Below are 17,376 nucleotides of genomic sequence, written 5' to 3'. Positions count from 1 at the left end.
CTGATCAGTTTTATTTTATTATTTTGCAATTATGTTAAATTTTCGTTCGTGTAAACTGTAAATGTTTTTCCATGTAGGTTTGCAGTACTTCAGGTACTCGTGTAACATTGCCTACTATATAGCTCGAAAAACATTCCTTTCAACACTTAGGGAAAAATAATATATAGAAACCAAAAGATCAGTGTGAATACAGAATTTGCCTCTAAAGCAAAGTTAAGCTTCTTATTCTCCCAAAATATTTCTGCAAATACTTGCGAATATTCATTTAAAGGAACTCCAGGATTTTAGTGTCCAAACAGTTGGAAGTAAAAATAAGATACTGTTGGTCAAAGCCAGAAAATTCTGAACTGTATACATGTCACTCATTAATTTATTTCTCCAGATTTTTGTGGACTTTTTTGGTGGGTTTAAAAAACAAACAAACCCACACACAATGGTGATATTTCAGGTCATGTCTTTATTTGCCAACCATAAAAACTGTTCTTACTCATTGAAACATGTTTTTATTTTAGCTTTTAAAAAAGAAAAAAAAAACAAACCTCAAACAGCTTACTCTTATATAGTGATCATTGTGACCGTTTAACAAATCAAAATAGTTTTGTGAAAAAAACAAAACAAATGAAATGCAATTACTTGTGAGAATATTCTGAATTAGAGTCAAGAAGAAGAAAATAAAACTCCTCCCCACCCACAATGACTGCACAAATTAGAAGACCAGTGTTACGAACAACTTTGTCATCAGAACTTACAGCAGACCCAAACCATTAAATACAGGATCGAAACAGGAGTCATGTGATAACATTCTGAATTAATGGTCAGGCACATAATTATTATACAAATCATCATCGTCTACAGCGAGGTTTTAGATTTAAGCTCACTGCCCAACAAGTCATTTACCAAAAAAAAAAAAAAAAAAAAAAAGTAATTTTACTGCTTTGCAGCATCACTTAAACAATTGCACTCTGAGATAAAAGGAACATTTTAGTAAACAAATTCATTTAGATTTCTTAGATTGAAATATGTTAGAATAAATGAAAAAACAAAAAAAATCCATCCAGACCTTAACATAATCATGCTGAGCATTTACAGATACAGAGCCGATACTGTCAGAAACTGAAGCTTTGAGAATCCTAGCGTGCTGAACTTGATCTTCTCTCAGCCCCAAATTTTTTCCACCGTCTCAAATGTGCACACTGCCTCTCAGCTGTCCAGTGAGCTCAGCTCCTATTTATGGAGCACCAATACGGCGGACTTGCCATGTGACATAATGTTGGTCATTGTGTGGGAACAGATGCGGAATAAGAAATAAGAGAAGAGGCAGACAGATTCACCTTTTTGACTGAAATAAGACAACTGGAGGATTTAGGCAGTTAAAGGCTTGTGGGGACTACAGCTGGTGACGTGGGTTTACAGCAGACTGCAGCAGATGCTGTTAAAAACGGCCACATTTCTGGGGTACAGATGCTGAACATTTGATACTAAAACAAAATCACAGATTTCAAGTGAGCCATCAGTTAGCAGTGACTTTTACGATCATTTTATTACAATAAGTGACTGAAGAATCTCTCTTTATGAAAAAGTTTTTCAATCGAAAATTGTATCTGAAACAAACGGAAGTCTGCCATGTTATTGGTTGAATCTTGGTTGAATCACTGATGTGAAACTACTCCTTAAGCAGTACCATGATTGATAAATGTTATGGACAAACAAAAGCCTCTTCAAATAATTAAGAACAACAGTTTGTCACCCTGATTTTACCATTAGCCGATTGCCCACATTATGTAACAATCAGACATTCTGTACTTGCTAGAAGAGAGAGGGAGAAGAAAAAAGGAAATTTCAGGCATGCAGCAAAGAAATTGAGGGGGAAAAAAAACTGACCACAAATAATACTTTGCAGTAGATGTTCTGTTCAAAAGGCAGGTCAGTCTAAAATTGTAAATGTGTGATTGTTAGTGTTAAAGCTATTCTTCAGGTCTCTCAGTGGGCTCACTTTATCAATTTTCAGTCTTGGTTGCATTTCCATTTCCCTTCATAAGACACATCTACTCACTTTAAAATTCCCTTCTCTCACTCTCTACTATCTTATAGGGTTAGTTCGCCATCTACCATGGCCTTAAGAGGGCTAATATTTGAAATATACCAGCTGGTAGCTAGTAAAAAGCCTCATGGGATAGATTAGTACTGTTGAGCCTGCAGAGTCAAAGGGTCCGGCCAGGAGGTGAGGTTCATGGATCAGTTCACAGTTTGGACCGCAGAGGCTTCAGGTACTTGTGGAAAGATTCGTGTACCTGTAGGGAGGGGAAAAAAAAAAAGTTGCTGAAATAATGCATTGCATTGTACACAATGATCACACAAACAGGTTTAGTGTGAGGTTGGATTTGCCAACATCTTCATTTTCATATAAAACACACTCGAGTTCCACGCTGCTGATAAATGCAAAGAGCAGCTTAGCATTAACACTGTGACCATACAACCTCGTGGGCTCGACTGACCTCTGTAGCATTGAGGGGGGATTTGCGAGCCCACTCGAACATGTGCTCATAAACATTCCCATCGTATCGTCCCAGGACCGAATTCAGCTTCTTGTCGTGGATGTCAAAGGCATCCGCCAGGGCCACAGCGTTGGGCCTCAGCTGAGCCAGCAGCTCCTTGATTCGACTAGAAATCTGCATCACCTGAGGCACGCTCAGCAGTCCGGCCTAGAAAAAGAATTTGAGAAAAACAAAAAACAAAAAAACCAAACCCACAACACCAGCAGCTGTAGAAATTTGGATCTTAGATCAGACCAAGCTGAGCAGTAGAAAGAGCCTTGAAACAGCACTGTTGTGCTTATCTGCTGACCACACACATGATGATTTTGCTTACCTGTAGGAAGTCTCCAGAGTTCTTTGTGATGCCATACAGGGTGTAGAGCAGAGCCAGGGTTGACAGCACTGAGTGTACTGCAGTATCAGCAACCTCCCCAAGCTTGTCAGTAAAGAGTTTCACTACAACATAGTGACAGTGGGCCTGAACACAAGAGAGAGAGAGAAAAAAAAAAAAAAAGAATATACATATACACACATATATACATACATACACATACACGGGGCGATCGTGGCTCAGGAGTTGGGATTTCGCCTTGTAATCGGAAGGTTGCTGGTTCGAGCCCCGACTTGGACAGTCTCGGTCGTTGTGTCCTTGGGCAAGACACTTCACTCATTGCCTACTGGTGGTGGTCAGAGGGCCCGGTGGCGCCAGTGTCCGGCAGCCTCGCCTCTGTCAGTGCGCCCCAGGGTGGCTGTGGCTACAATGTAGCTGCCATCACCAGTGTGTGAATGTGTGTGTGAATGGGTGGATGACTGGATATGTAAAGCGCTTTGGGGTCCTTAGGGACTAGAAAAGCGCTATATAAATACAGGCCATTTACCATACACACACACACACACACACACACACACACACACACACACAAGAAACAGAAGAACCGAAGATACTGACTAGTAACAAACAACCTCCAACTTTAGGGCAATATTCAAAGGGTGACAGATGTTTTAGATATTCTTTTCAAGTAAAACCTTCCAAGGTTAGTCATAATTTATTCATAAAAAAGGACAATCAAGCAAAATTGAACTTACATTTGAGGCTCTGACCAGGTCAATGGCGCTGTTGTTCCAGGCATCCTCCTGACTCTTCCTGCGTTGCAGCTCCTGCTGGATGCTCTTCGCTGCCAGCTCCACTAGACTATAAACACAGAAACATAGCGTGCATTAAGCAACAAAGCCAGAATTACCTCCTTGTGGTTGTAGGTAAGCTGCAGTTTTCCATCCCAGTATGTCTAGACTAAAATGTGTACCGAATGCTCTTCAATGGATCAACATTAAAGATTAGCGCTGACCTACAGAGTTGCATACTGAATACAACTAAATGTGAGTACGATCAGTCTTCCCTTTTCGTTCACAATTATAGATCAAAGAGTGTTTCATGTCACACTAAAGTTGACTTTTAACCTTTTGTGATGGAAAACAAAAAAAGATGAGCCCCTCCTATGACAGTAACTAGTGTTTGCATAATAGACTTAATAGATAAATAGCAGGTTTACACCAAAGACTTGGAGGAAGATAGTACACTAGTTAACCTACAACATTCAAGCTTCAATGAATACATCTAAAAATTGGGCTTAGACAGGGATTATGAAGTCCTGGATTAAGGCAAGTAAGCTAAAAATGAGGTTTTATGCTGTGAAATAATGATTAAAAAAAACAAACAAACGTTTTTGTGGCATTGCTGATGTTATGACAGATACTGTAAGAGCGGTTTCTTCTTTGGTGGTAAACAAAACAAATGCAGGGGTACAAAGAGAGCATTTTACAACTTGGGGAGGCAGAGCAGCCACCAACCTTAAACACAAATTAACTGAATTAGTTTTAGTCCGAAACGATACAGTATGTGCGCCCTTTGGATGAAACGAGAAACTTCCAGGTGCCTCAAATAATCAGAAACACGTGGATTAAGATAAAAAGGGGAGATGAGAGAAGTTGCCTACGCTCCCTGACAAACACTGCTGAGTCCAAGTTAAACCTGCCTCCCTGATGGATTTATTTAATCTTCAATTTAGAGACGCTTTAATCCTCCCTCTTGCAATCGCCTTAGTTAGAGCAGGCAGAAATGTACGACTGAGCAAATGTCAGACTGTGCAAGTCCATTTTTAAGAAACACCAAACAAGCTTTTTAGTCTGGTTCTTGACTAAAGCCTCACCCCTCCCAAGCCTTACCTACCTGCCAACACAGAGTCAGTGTTTGACACCATAACACTCATTTAGTTTTTTCAGATATGTCAACTCCTCTTATGAAAAACTAGCCTTTTACTACTTTCTTTTCATCTGTTTAGTCCCAATACTTTAAGCATCATTTTCTTAATACTATTTAAAAACAAAAAAAAAACCAAAACACCCAATTATAAATGCATATTTGCCTTTTAACCCTCTGATGTTTAAAGTTGGACCACATTTTAAAAAAAAACCCACACTTCCACCACAGTTGACACTCCTTGCCGGACGGGTTTCGATAATGACAGCTGCATATCATGTCACATGCAGGGAATGACCAACAACTGCAGGTGTAAGTCAGACTTGCACTAGCAAACTGAACTATTAAAGAGATCAGTAGTGACGACTGCAAAACTTGTTTTTAAAAAGAAAATGCGGTGTATAACATTTAAGGAAGGACAACACTCAGTGGAAACCCATTCCTAAATATGAATGGGAATCAAAAAGCAACTTTGTCAGAGACCATCGTGATCATGGTTCTCAGTTGTGAAGTGGCAGCATGGAGAGGGCATATTTTACCACCCCGACTGCACTTTACTGTGTAGAAATGTTACTATACACAGTAAAATACACAGATTTCTTCTCTGTACACAGTTTAAAATTTTTTGTACACAACTTCTTTTATGGTTTTTCATTTTTCTAATATCTCCAATTGACTTTTCTTCCTGACTTCTTCCTTTTGCTGCTGGAGCGTGAATTTCCCCAGTGTGCAATCCAATGTTCAAGTTCCACCACCTTTTCTAATGTACGAACCCAGAAAACCTGTACAATTCTACTAGATATATAAATATTAAGGGCAAATAAAAGGAAACGGGTAATATTTCATGTAACAAGGTCATCATCTTTCCCACTGCTTTCTTACATGGCTGCTCGGAGTTTGTAGACCTCCGTCAGGCTAGTCAGGTCATTGATGTCAACCACTGTTGGCCTGGCAGCGACGGGCTGTGGCTGCACCCTCCGCACATCTGCTTCGTTCAGGTATGACACAATGCCGCTCAGCTGCTGGCCTGCCTTAGCCTGTTTGTAGCTCTTCACCAGGTATCTGCAGACACGAGTGCTCAGTTTAACAGTTAGATGCGCGAGATAGCTAGCAGCTGCGTTTCTATCAATTGAAAGCTTTACAGAAATATTTACTGTACCTATTAGAAATAAAAGTTAACATATCTTCATTTTTCAACTAACTGCATGTTTTAGTCATCGGTGTGAAGGTGAGTTTATGAACGGAGCTTATATGTTACACCACCAATACTGACACATAATTCAGCTTCAGTAGTTCTCTAATTTGTGGTGTTAAATGTCACTTTGCGTTACCTGGCAGTCTGCAGCATCATGACTGTATTCTCTCCTTCGTAGGTGCAGGTAGGGGTAAACTCAACATAAATGTCCGGCAAGGCACTGCTTCGAGAGTAACCGTGGCCACCACATGACATGCGGCACACCTCGATGGCTGAGGTCGCTTCCCATGAGGTGAAGGCCTTCAAACCCGCAGACAAGGCATGGAGCTGTGAATTAGAGAGCAAAGCAAGTGAAACAGATTAATTCATAGCTATGAATGAATTAAACTTAAGAAATGGGAACAAATATATGGTTCTGAGACAGGCTGGACTGAAAGTAAGTGGAAGAAAGAAAAAAAAAAAAAAAAAAAAAAAAAAAAAAAAAAAAGCAGTCTGTCCAAAGAAAGAGGACAGGCTACCATTCCACCAAAAACCAGCAACCGTGCCATCAAACAAAACCATATGCGACACAGATATGCTTCAGAAATGTCTGGTAATTGCTTTTCTAACATTTTGCTCAAAATTCCAAACAGATTTGGGTTTTTTTTGTTTTTTTTTAAATGTAAAGTGTAAAAATCTATTTAAAAAAAAAAAGAAAAAAGAAAGAAAGTGTTTTTAAATGTTATGTGATTAATCTGTCCATTGATCATCAGCACAATTCCTCACTTAATTCTCATTCTAGTACACCCCACCCAGCCCCCAACTTAATTTAGACCCTGACCACAGAAGTGGGATCAACAGAGTGGGTGAACTAGTCCCTGAGAAAAACTCCTGCAGTGGGAGAAGAAGGAGGAGGGGAAGGAAAGAAAAAAAAAAAAAAAGAAAGAAAGTGTTTTTAAATGTTATGTGATTAATCTGTCCATTGAGCAATTAAGCTTTGCTGCCCCACATGAGGATGGCTGGTCAGTACCTCAGGCATCTCGCTGAAGTCTCCCTGGTTGATGTCTTCAGTAATGCGGTGGTAGGTCTGCCTCATGTACTGGCCAACAAAAGTGAAGGCATAGGCTGTGGCCAGCAGAGGGAACAGCTTGTACTGCTGTGTCTGATAGTCGAGGATCTGAGGCTCTGGCTCTCTGTGCAATAGAAACACAAAACTATTATTATTTTTTTTCATGATTGAAACAGTGATGCAGACGAGTGAGACCACCGAGTTTAATGTCTCAGGTCTTTTTTTTATAGTCACCTATGCAAAAGTTGCAGATGTGTCAATCCTAGCTGTTTGCACTGCAGTATACTTCACATCACATACCGCTGGGATTCATTTTTCCTTTATGCTGATATTCGGGCAAACTAGGAACCACTAGTAGAGTGAAGTACTTTAAAGTACTAGTGTAACGTTCAGCCTGTTCACTTGATTTATTTCAGCTCAACTACAAATTTGTTTTTACTCACTACTTTTGAGTCATGAGATGTTTGTGCAAATGTTTGCATTGACAGCGATCAACTGTCCACTGACCCTGGCCGTATTTCAGACTGGTGACGCACGGCACTGTAGCGGATGGCAATGGTGGAGGACTTTGCAAGGGCTCGAGCTGACTCGGCGACAATCATGGAGCGGATGAACACCATGGTGCCGTAGGTCAGCTTAGTACTTGGTGGTTTCACATAGGTTCCATCTGGCTCCACCTGGTGGACAGAGTCATATTGAAGCCCCACTTGAAATGTATTTATTCTGTATCCATATAACCACCAACAACACCAAGTGTCAATGCATATTACCAAATTGAATAAGTATTTTTTGAGTAATTCTTGCAAGGCATTTGCAAATGTAATCCCAATGAGGACACAATTTCTGACACTCATCAGTTAAACCACCACTGTTAGCACAGATTGGCGCTTGATTATAAAATAATCTGCAAGGAGCAAAAGGACAAGAAATGGTTGAAACATGACCAATAACTGTGCATTATTGCAGTAACGGGGTATAATTTCAAGATCAGCAATTCCCTTCCCAAACATCACAAACAAAGAGCTGAGGTAAATTAATCCACTCATGGCGAATCACTGCTGTTAAAAAGACAAACTTTCATTTCACCTTGGCGTATTTCATCAGCATGTTTTCCCGTGGAATTCGTACGTTCTCCAATTTCAGGAAGCCGTTGTCAACTTCATTGAAGCCAAACTTGGGGCCAATGTCACCAACAACAATACCTGAGAGAGAAAGACAAACAAAGCTAGTAAGAGAAAAAGTGAGATGGACAGAAAGGATGATGAGGACTTACTTTACAAATATCACATTCAGAAAGTCATCACAGACTGTGGTTACCTGGCAGGGGTAAATGTGTGTTCATATCTCTGATGGGTACGATGAAAGCATGCAGACCATGGCAGTTTCCAAGAGTGTAAAGCTGTGCTAACACTATGGCATGGTTGGAGGTCTTCCCAACTAGAAAGAGAGGGTGAAATGGTTAAAAGCAAAACAAGAAAACCCCACAAACGCTATTCATGATGAAACCCCAGACCTAACGGAGTCAAAACACTTACGTCCTCCGGGCCACCACTTGATGGAGCTCACAGTGGGACTGTTCAAGACAAACTCTTGAGTGGCTGGATCATATGTGGCTGTGGTCTCCAGCCCTCTAAGGTGTGTGCCTGGAGTGATTCAATATGTCAAAGGCCACCAGACACACATGCAGAGAACACAGTTAAAAAGCAAAAGTAGTGCATCACAATGCTGGTTAGACATTAGCAGTCGATCTGATGATTTTTATGCAAAACTACTACTACTGTTAACAAACATGCCTAGACTAAAAATTACATTTACAGAACACAACTTTAGCATCAGAGATGGAAAAAAAAAATCTAAGTTTAAACTTATAATAAATTGACAGCACATTTGGCCCTTGAGACTTAAAATGGAGTATCCAGTATAAATTTACTTAAGTAAAATAGCTGAATCCACTTCTCTCCGAGAGAAGCTTGTAGGTGTTTGACAGATCTTAATTTTCAATCACAATTTTAAGATGATTCAGTTCTATGCTGTTTAAGCTGGATTTTACTGGTTTTTAGTTAAAGACATAACAGCCCATGCTGTTAAAGTATAGTAAAGATTATTAGTGAAGACAAGAAAACAAAACAAAAACACAAACCAGATAAGAAGAGCTACTGTGGAACAGGAGGGGTGGCCAGGGAGTAGAACAGCCAGTGAGAAACTACTCAATGTTTCTCTGTGTTTACATTTTTTTTTTAAAGTTCTGAAAGGAAAACTTTACACTTGTCCAGTGGCCCCGTGGACACAGATGTTATGTAAATGAATCATTAGTTTCAAGATTTTTTTTCTCTTTAACAAAGAAAACACTTCCACTGTTAGAGATATACTGGGTGCATTTACCATCATCTAATCTTAAAGTAGCACAGTGGTTTAACTCTTACTTTGTTTGCAGCAGTTCTCTAGTTGACTAAATTTACCTAAATTCCTTGAAGTGTCTTTAAATAAACCACTTGTACACCAGCGCATATTTTGGTTGGTGAATATACATATTTGAATAATAAACCAGTGTTGAATGCCATGTGTAAAATAAGCAGCACTAAGTTCTTTCTTACTTTAAATTGCAACCAACCTGACTCAATAGTTTGTGGGAATATCGACAATAAAATTAAAAATGGCATCGTGTTCCTAACTGGCCTACTCTGTTTCGGACTTCATTTTACCGTGGCCCATCTCAGTCTGAGCGTAGGTGCCGATGATCTTTAGGGTCCAGGCGGGCATGAAGAAACGGTCCATTTGCTCTGGGGTGGCCTGGTTGAGTAGTGTGGGCAGGAACATCCCGAGATGAAGATCCAGGGGCTCTGGCCTGTCAGGGTGCACACATCTTGGCCACGCAAGGCAGTGGGAAATGGGGAAAAAAGCAGGTTGTAATGTAGAAAGGGCGAGGAGAAGGGACGCAGATGGTGGAAATGATTATGAAGAGTTTAAGACAACGTTAGCAGAGATGAATGAGAAGATAATGATGCAGTTTTGTATCCACAGAAAGAATTATTTACAGGAATTGAAATAGTGATGCAAGAATAAAAGACATGTGCACAAGCAGCAGAGAAAGAGGTGACAAAGACAAATTAAAACAATTTGTCAGCATGACATGCATATTGGAATTGCTGATTTGATCATGTGGTGAGAATCTAACTTCAAACTTCATAAATGCCATTTTCCAAAAGTTTGTCTTTAGTAGCTGGATCTACACATTTACCCATACCACTGACAGGGATGACCAAGACTTGAACTTTAGCCTACTCTCAGTTTGGGTTGCTCAGTTGGCAACAACTCAAAGCCACCAAAAATGTTTAGGGGAGTTGAACGGATACATAGATGTAAACTGGACCTGCTTGTTACAACGCTGACAGAATGTATATTAATTAAGTCTAAAGAGATAACTGGTAGTGTTATTTATATGCTCGTTTTGAATATGATACTAGTCACATGTTGGGAAATCAAGTTGGGATGGGGCAGCCAAAGTGGAACATTTAATTATTAACATGACTTTGTAGTTACAAAAACAAAACAAAAAAGGATAGTGCTTTCTTTGGTCCTGAGATCATTTACAATGGACAAAAATTGTTTAATGATTTTTGGAACCCATGGTTAGAGTGTCCTGCAGGCTAAAGAGGAGAAGGAACATTAAACAGTCCAGTCATTGAAAGGATTCAGTGTGTCGTGAAAAAAAATAAACAAAACCAAACAAACAAAAAAAAAAAAACCCAAAACAAAACAGAAGCAGTTAGTTCCTAAACAAAGGAGCAAAAATGTGCCACCCCCAACTTTAATAAAATAGTGTAGCAGGCAGCAAATTCAAAATGAGCAACTGTTGCCAACACACAGTGCAGAGTTTTTATTTTTTTTTGCATCATTTTCAGTGAATATGGGGTCTAAATCGCAAATTCCAGCAGTCTGATATTAGGAATAGCCTCACAAGAGTGTTAAGGCACCCTTGACCACAACTAAGTGTTCTCTCTAACTGACCCAGTGTAGGCTCAAACCAAACTGAACTGGTGAGTGAATACAGGGGTAAATATTAAGTGCAGCTTTGTGACAGATTTACAAATTCAAAATAACATCCACCAGGCTTTTTAACAGAAAGCCACCAAACAATAGCTGCTTGGCCTACATTCTCTCTCACATAGATTTGCTAATTTCTCAGATTACAAAGAGACATTCAGAGGCCTCATTATGAACTCGTGAGCCACAAACTTCTGCAGCTTATAATGCTGCTTCTCTTACTCTTTCAAGACTTCATGAAAAAGACAACTGAACTAGTTTCATGTTTCTAGTTCCCATCATTTCAAATCCACAGGCCAAACAAAGACAGGCCATCTCTGATCAGTTATTCAGTCTTAATTGTTAAAATCATGCATAGAAAAGAGTGCAAATCAGGGGAGCAATCAAAATATACACAAGCTTCATAATCGGGGCATTATCAACATAGAAAGGGGAATGAAAGAGTCAGTGGGAAGGAAGTAGACTTAGAAACTGCTTATGGGAAAGTGTTGATGACATAAAACTAGTTTAATATTTAGGGTCTAAATGGGAACTTCTACTGAAGCTACGCTAATAGCATGGATAGATCTACATGTAGCGTCTTTTAGAAAAGCATGCAAACTGCAAACACAATCATAAGGACACACATGCAACTACTTTGGATTTTCTCAATATTTTGCTTCTGTCAAACACATACAAGAAATTAGAGTTATGGTTTTAAATGTTTTATTCTTTTGCTCAAATGTGACTGCTGATCATTTATCAGCAGAGGATGATAAAGTTTTGTCCAAGGGCCTTAATCAACATTCAGTAAGTTCAAAGCTAAGTCCAGGACTGACCGTGACCCATCTCAGTTTGGGCATAAGTGCCCATCACCCGGTAGGACTCTGCCAAAGGCAACCATTTCTTTTTTTGGTGATGGTCACATTGGCTGTGCAGGAATGGGATGAACATGGCAAAGTGTAGTCCCAAAGGCTCCTGATTGTTGCCTTTGACCATACTGGGTAAAGGGAAGTGTACACAAGTGTGGTTCAGAGAATGTTAACTCGCATATTAGACATGGATAATTTGATTACATCCAATTGGAAGTTTTCTACATACATCAAGTTTGGATCTGTCAAACACATACAAGAAATCAGAGGTATTCTTGGTGTTAAACACTTTTCCCATCCTGCTTAAAATGGCATTTTGCCTGGCCTTAGAGATCATTTATTAAACTTTTTTGGGGAAAAATAAAAATTGTAAATTTGAAGCGTTTCAACACAGAATCATTAAGTTTTGTCTAAGGAACTCCAGAAAAATTAAGTTAATTTGTGTCAAAAGCTAAATCCAAGACTGACCGTGACCCATCTCAGTTTGGGCATATGTGCCCACCACCTGGAAGGACTCTGTCAGAGGCAACCATTTCTTTTTTTGCTGAGAGTCACACTGGCTGTGCATGGTTGGAAGGAACACCCCAAAATGTATTCCCATAGCCTCAGGGATGTTGCCTTTGACCATACTGGGTGAATACAAGGTCAGATTTACCATCAACTCAAATGTTAGATGACTGCATTATTTTATGACATCAAGTTTATTTCCTATATAGTGATATTAAGTTTGGATCTGTCAAACATACAAGAAGAGAGAGACACTCTGTTCAACAGTTCCCAGTTTTGCTAAAATAAAACAACCCCAAAATAGTCTCGTCTTCCCCAAAATATAACTTAGATTAAACTCTCAAAAGTTGCAAATTTGAGGCATTTTAGCACAGCATCATGAAGTTGTGTCTAAGGGTCTTAAATAGTCAAGCCAATAAGTTTAAAGTAAATCCAAGAATGACTGTGACCAGTTTGGCCAGATTTTACCAAGTGGAGCAACCCCCCCCACACACACACAAAAAAAAAGCAAAAATGCAAGTGAAGAGATCTAATAGTACTCATTTTAAAACAAAGATGCATGGACTTTAATGTACAAAGTGTGCTAATTAGCCAGTCAAAAATAAATATACCCAATGAACCCAGTAAATAACCAAAACAGTGTGTGCATTAGGGCTGCCACAAACGATTATTTTGATAGTCGACTAGTCACCGATTATTTTTGCGATTAGTCGACTAATCAGATCATCATCCATTGGACGTAAAACGTACAGCTTATTGCACCAGCAGCATCTGCTCTTATATAACTATCATTAGCTTACAGCTTTAAGTGTTTAAGGTATGTGCTAACTAAAAATAAAGACAAGATGATAGTTTGTTTCAGTGAAGTTTAATAAACTCCTTGCTATCTAAAATATAACAGGACACTGGAGTATATTCTGGAGCATCTCACACTTCTGATAATCAGTTGTCTGCTTGACGTTTATTCAGCTGTGTAAAAACTAGAACTTTAATCTCAGCCAAACAGATTTACTCAGGAACAAATAAAATACTAAAAGAAAAAAAAAAAAAAAGCCAAACAATAACATTTTTAAGTTATCTAAGTGACTCATATGTTTAACCTGAGTAGCGAAAGACGGCGGTGGGTTTGAAAACGATTTGCCGGGAGTCCGGTGTTCTCACGGCTCTAGTTAGCCTAGCCCCCGGCTAGCTATCGAGCTAGTGGGTAACAGACGTCTCCAAAAACGTCGGAGCGCTTTTGAAAATACGTGGTGTCTTGATAAACTGAGCAGATATTTGAGGTTTCCACAGCTACATTCCCGCCTGAAAATATGTTAAACGTTTATTTTGTGACCCAGAAAGAATAAGAGTAATATTAAAACTAACTAGCTGCCGCCATTGTTGGAAACTGAGCTGGGCCGTGCTATGAATTCTGGGACACAGCTTCTTCTTCGGGGTTTAACGGCAGCTGGCATCCTTGTACATGCAGTGCTGCCATCTTCTGTTTCAATCCGTTATTACACTCTTAAATCCTACTACTTATTCCTGCGTCTTTTGTGATCTTACAAAGCTTCAAACGACGCGTCGACTATTAAATCAGTCGTCGACAATTTTGATAGTCGACGTAATCGTGACTAGTCGACTAATCGTGGCAGCCCTAGTGTGCATGGAAATGCAGATTTTAAACATGTGCTTCTCTACAAAAGCATTTAACAATTCAGATGAACTGGAGGCAGTGGAAGGAAAACCAATAGGGAATGTTTGGTTTTCTTTTTTTCTTTTTTCTTTTTAAAAATGGGGCAACCCTCTTAGAAATTGCTGGGGACTGTGTGCAGATAAATCTGTACGATCTCTAGACAGATCCAACAGCTCAAGTGAAATACATGACAAACTATTACAGCGATTGTGTAGATAATGAACAAAGAACTTTGCTTACAGTCAGATCCTGACCCATCTGCTTTTTTAATAAGTGGAAACATTTTTCCCTGTATGTTATGCAATGTTGCAAGCCAAAGCCCCATTAAAAGCTGTATTTTGGCAGACATTTCAGTACAGCATGCATTATGTGGTAGTGGGGAAATTTTAAAACATTTAAAAATTAAAACAAACAGGTAACGTGTCATGTTGCAGAGCTCTGTGTGTATGCACCTCTGAGAAAAAGGCACAGAGTTGCTCTTGTGCTCTTTGCAGTTTTCATTGTGGATCAATCTCTATGCAGAAATATGACATTCAACCTGAAACACTCCAAACCCATCTGCTCACTGTTCCTCATCAAAATATGACAATAGTCTTCAGTAATATGAGGACCAGAAGAATGTGGGGCTCAGCTCTAAACATGCAGGGTGAGAACTCAGTGACGAGCTACAGATCATTTGGGGATTTTTGACTGTTAATAAATCTGGTCATGTGTCTTGACAACTCAAAGGATTTGTATGAATATGTGCAGTTTACAGTGGAAGTAAAGCTGCACTGCATGGTAGAGCTTTGAAGAATTGAGTTTAAGTAAATGCACACAGCTCATGAAGAAAGCGCACGATACGTGGCAGATTGCTGCCCTCTAACACAATTTTAATCTTTTGCGAACTTTGCTCCAGCTGCTTTTGTTGTTGACTTAGTTGCCAAGACTGGTTTAAAAAAAAAATCTACTTGATTGGGTTCAATTTGGAGGGGGGAGGGGGGCTCTTAACCTCCTAGGACCTGGCGTCCACATATGTGAACATCACATTTTGGGTTATTTAGACCAAAATACTAAAATTTGCTCTACAAGGGCCTGATATCCACTTACGAGGACATTATACTGCTACTGTTCTATCGAAATTTTAAACAAATATCCTCATAAGTGGCTCTCATTTTTCTCAGAAACAAAAATTAGGTAAAACTTTTTTTATTTTTTTTTTAAGTAATTCTTTGTTTTTACATTCATCAGGTTCCAATCAGCCCAAATATCAAAGAGAAATTAAAAATGCATGCCGTGGAAGAGTTCGGGTCTTAGGAGGTTAATTAAGAAAACTATATTAGGGCCGTTCATGTAACATCTGTGACACTGTTTGAGATTATTGCTCGGGAACAAACATTGGTTTTCGTTGCTTTGCATATCGCACACGAGCTGACAGAGAAGGTGGGTGGATAATTTGATTACTGTCAAAGTACAGTCGGGGTGTAGTAACATTAACGTACACCACATACACGATACTTTACCTTTGAGCCTCACATCATTTGCTTCATAAGAACATTTCGTTAAGCCTTTTTATGAGTATACGCTGAAATGCACTGAGTGTGATAAGCCCCCCCTCCCCACTTATACTTCTACAGATGAACAGCATCTACACACAAACGAGTGGATTTAAACATTTGCAGGCTGTTGTTTAATAACAAACCCATTTACTTTAACAGTTGGCTTTATGAGCAGATTCCTCTACCACATACCTCTTATAGTGGTAGATCTCCTCTGGGTCAGCAATACCATACTCTCTGAGCTTCAGGATCATTTGGGCACTTTTTCTAACGGCTTGGTCATAGCGCTCACTGCGGGACAAGAAGTTTGGGTCTTCTTCCTTAAAGTCTGGGTCGCTGAAAACGAGTGACTCTACAGTGGAAATTCAAACATTCATGCATTAGTAAGGCAGCTACTAATTGAACAGGTATGGCACGCTGAAAAGGATGAATCCCACAAATACCTCAAGGACAAACACATAGTAAGCCTGTTTCACCAGAATTGAGTAGGACACAACCACTCAGCATCCTATAATAAACTGTAAAGAAGTCATTCGCTTAGCAGAATGGTTTTAGTGTCCCCCCCCCCCCCCATGTAAAAGACAGTAATTACATTTCTAAAAGAGGTCACATGGGAAGCTGGGATTGCTGCAAAGGTAACTCTACACATAAGCTGAGTTCAGTTCTGCTTAATATCAATAACTAATTCTTTCTCTTTATGAAGTTATTGGTGTGATTCTCCAGTCCCATGTGGCCCCTTGGGAAAATTAATTGTTCCCCCCTGTCCTGTGATCCCTGATGACACAAGAAACAGCTTCCGTTAGCTTGGCATTAGCAGTTTATCAGTTTACATGAGAGACACATTAACCTTTACTAAAAAAACACTGCAAATGCCCGTTTATTGATTTCCACAATGCCAAATTCCAGCTTGAATTTGGACATTGGAGTACCGGATGAAAGATTTCACTGTACATAAATATACCTCCATAGTAATCAGTATGCGCCTCAAGTTGTACGTGCTGAACTAACATTACACGGGACGTGTCAGCAGTTTGGGTTCATCTACCGCTGTCCACAATATAAAAAAAAAAAAAAAGAGAGAAAAAAAAAGAAGTGGGTTAAAGTGCATTGCTTCAGTACAGTGAAACGCATGAAACGTAATCATAAATATAAATGACACTAAAGCCGAATTTAGATTCGGATCGCATAAAAATCATTGTGGCACAGTCACCTTCAGAAATGCCACTTTAAACTAATAATTCTGAGACTGATATCTAAAACATATAAAAGTGTGTTGCACCCCGGACACTAAAAGTCACCTGCAGGTTATGAGAGCTGCTAACACCTTAGCTAACAGCCGATGGAAACACGGCTGTGCTAACATTAAACTTCTCTTACCTTCACGTGAGTGTTTTTTACTTAAATACAAGTACAGGTCCCATGATCGTATTAAATCAAAACAGTCAGCAGCACCAAACGCGTTAAAATAACATGTTTTGATCAAGGAAGACATTTACAATCTCACCAATTTCTCGCCTTCTTCTGGTCTTTTCTGGGCCACCGTCCAAAATAAAGGTCAGTTTTTCGACGTCAAACGTGGCATTTTTTCTTTCCTTAACGATATCAGGATTCATGGTTCCGTCTCAGACTGGAAACAATACTTACTACTTAAAACTATGAAGCCGACCCAGATCCTAAAACTCCTGCAAACTGACGGCTTCTCCTGAATCGGCCTCTTATCCACGCAG

The 17,376-nt window shown here is 39.5% G+C and overlaps 1 protein-coding gene across 4 annotated transcripts; it reads right to left on the bottom strand.

Moving 5' to 3' along the window:
- Positions 1–434: 434 nt before the first annotated feature.
- Positions 435–17,375, bottom strand: acox1 (acyl-CoA oxidase 1, palmitoyl). Of its 4 annotated transcripts, none has more exons than XM_080879986.1 (14): positions 17,154–17,375; positions 15,842–16,001; positions 11,897–12,057; positions 8,570–8,677; positions 8,352–8,471; positions 8,121–8,236; positions 7,542–7,711; positions 6,996–7,158; positions 6,123–6,313; positions 5,674–5,853; positions 3,621–3,726; positions 2,869–3,012; positions 2,496–2,702; positions 435–2,291 (listed from the first exon to the last, which is right to left on the bottom strand). In XM_080879986.1, exons 1-14 carry the CDS (start codon positions 17,260–17,262, stop codon positions 2,241–2,243), a joined length of 1,986 nt encoding a protein of 661 aa, XP_080736112.1. In that variant the 5' UTR covers positions 17,263–17,375; the 3' UTR covers positions 435–2,240. The 4 variants fall into 4 exon arrangements, with proteins under 4 accessions (XP_080736112.1, XP_080736111.1, XP_080736114.1 ...); XM_080879985.1 differs by lacking the exon at positions 11,897–12,057 and adding an exon at positions 9,737–9,897; XM_080879988.1 differs by lacking the exon at positions 11,897–12,057 and having other exon boundaries at positions 17,154–17,307.
- Position 17,376: the final 1 nt, after the last annotated feature.

This window comes from Rhamphochromis sp. 'chilingali' (assembly GCF_963969265.1).
Source record: "Rhamphochromis sp. 'chilingali' genome assembly, chromosome: 4".
Taxonomy (NCBI): domain Eukaryota; kingdom Metazoa; phylum Chordata; class Actinopteri; order Cichliformes; family Cichlidae; genus Rhamphochromis; species Rhamphochromis sp. 'chilingali'.
Note: the sequence above shows the minus strand (reverse complement) of the source record. Positions and strands in the feature narration are given on the sequence as shown.

Excerpts from the sequence above, each read along its gene's own strand:
- acox1 (XM_080879986.1), bottom strand. The coding sequence starts at position 17,262 with ATGAATCCTGATATCGTTAAGGAAAGAAAAAATGCCACGTTTGACGTC. Across the intron at positions 7,712-8,120 it reads TGCTGATGAAATACGCCAAG|GTGGAGCCAGATGGAACCTA; the intron begins GTGAAATGAAAG and ends TCTGTCCACCAG. Across the intron at positions 3,727-5,673 it reads TACAAACTCCGAGCAGCCAT|TCTAGTGGAGCTGGCAGCGA; the intron begins GTAAGAAAGCAG and ends CTGTGTTTATAG.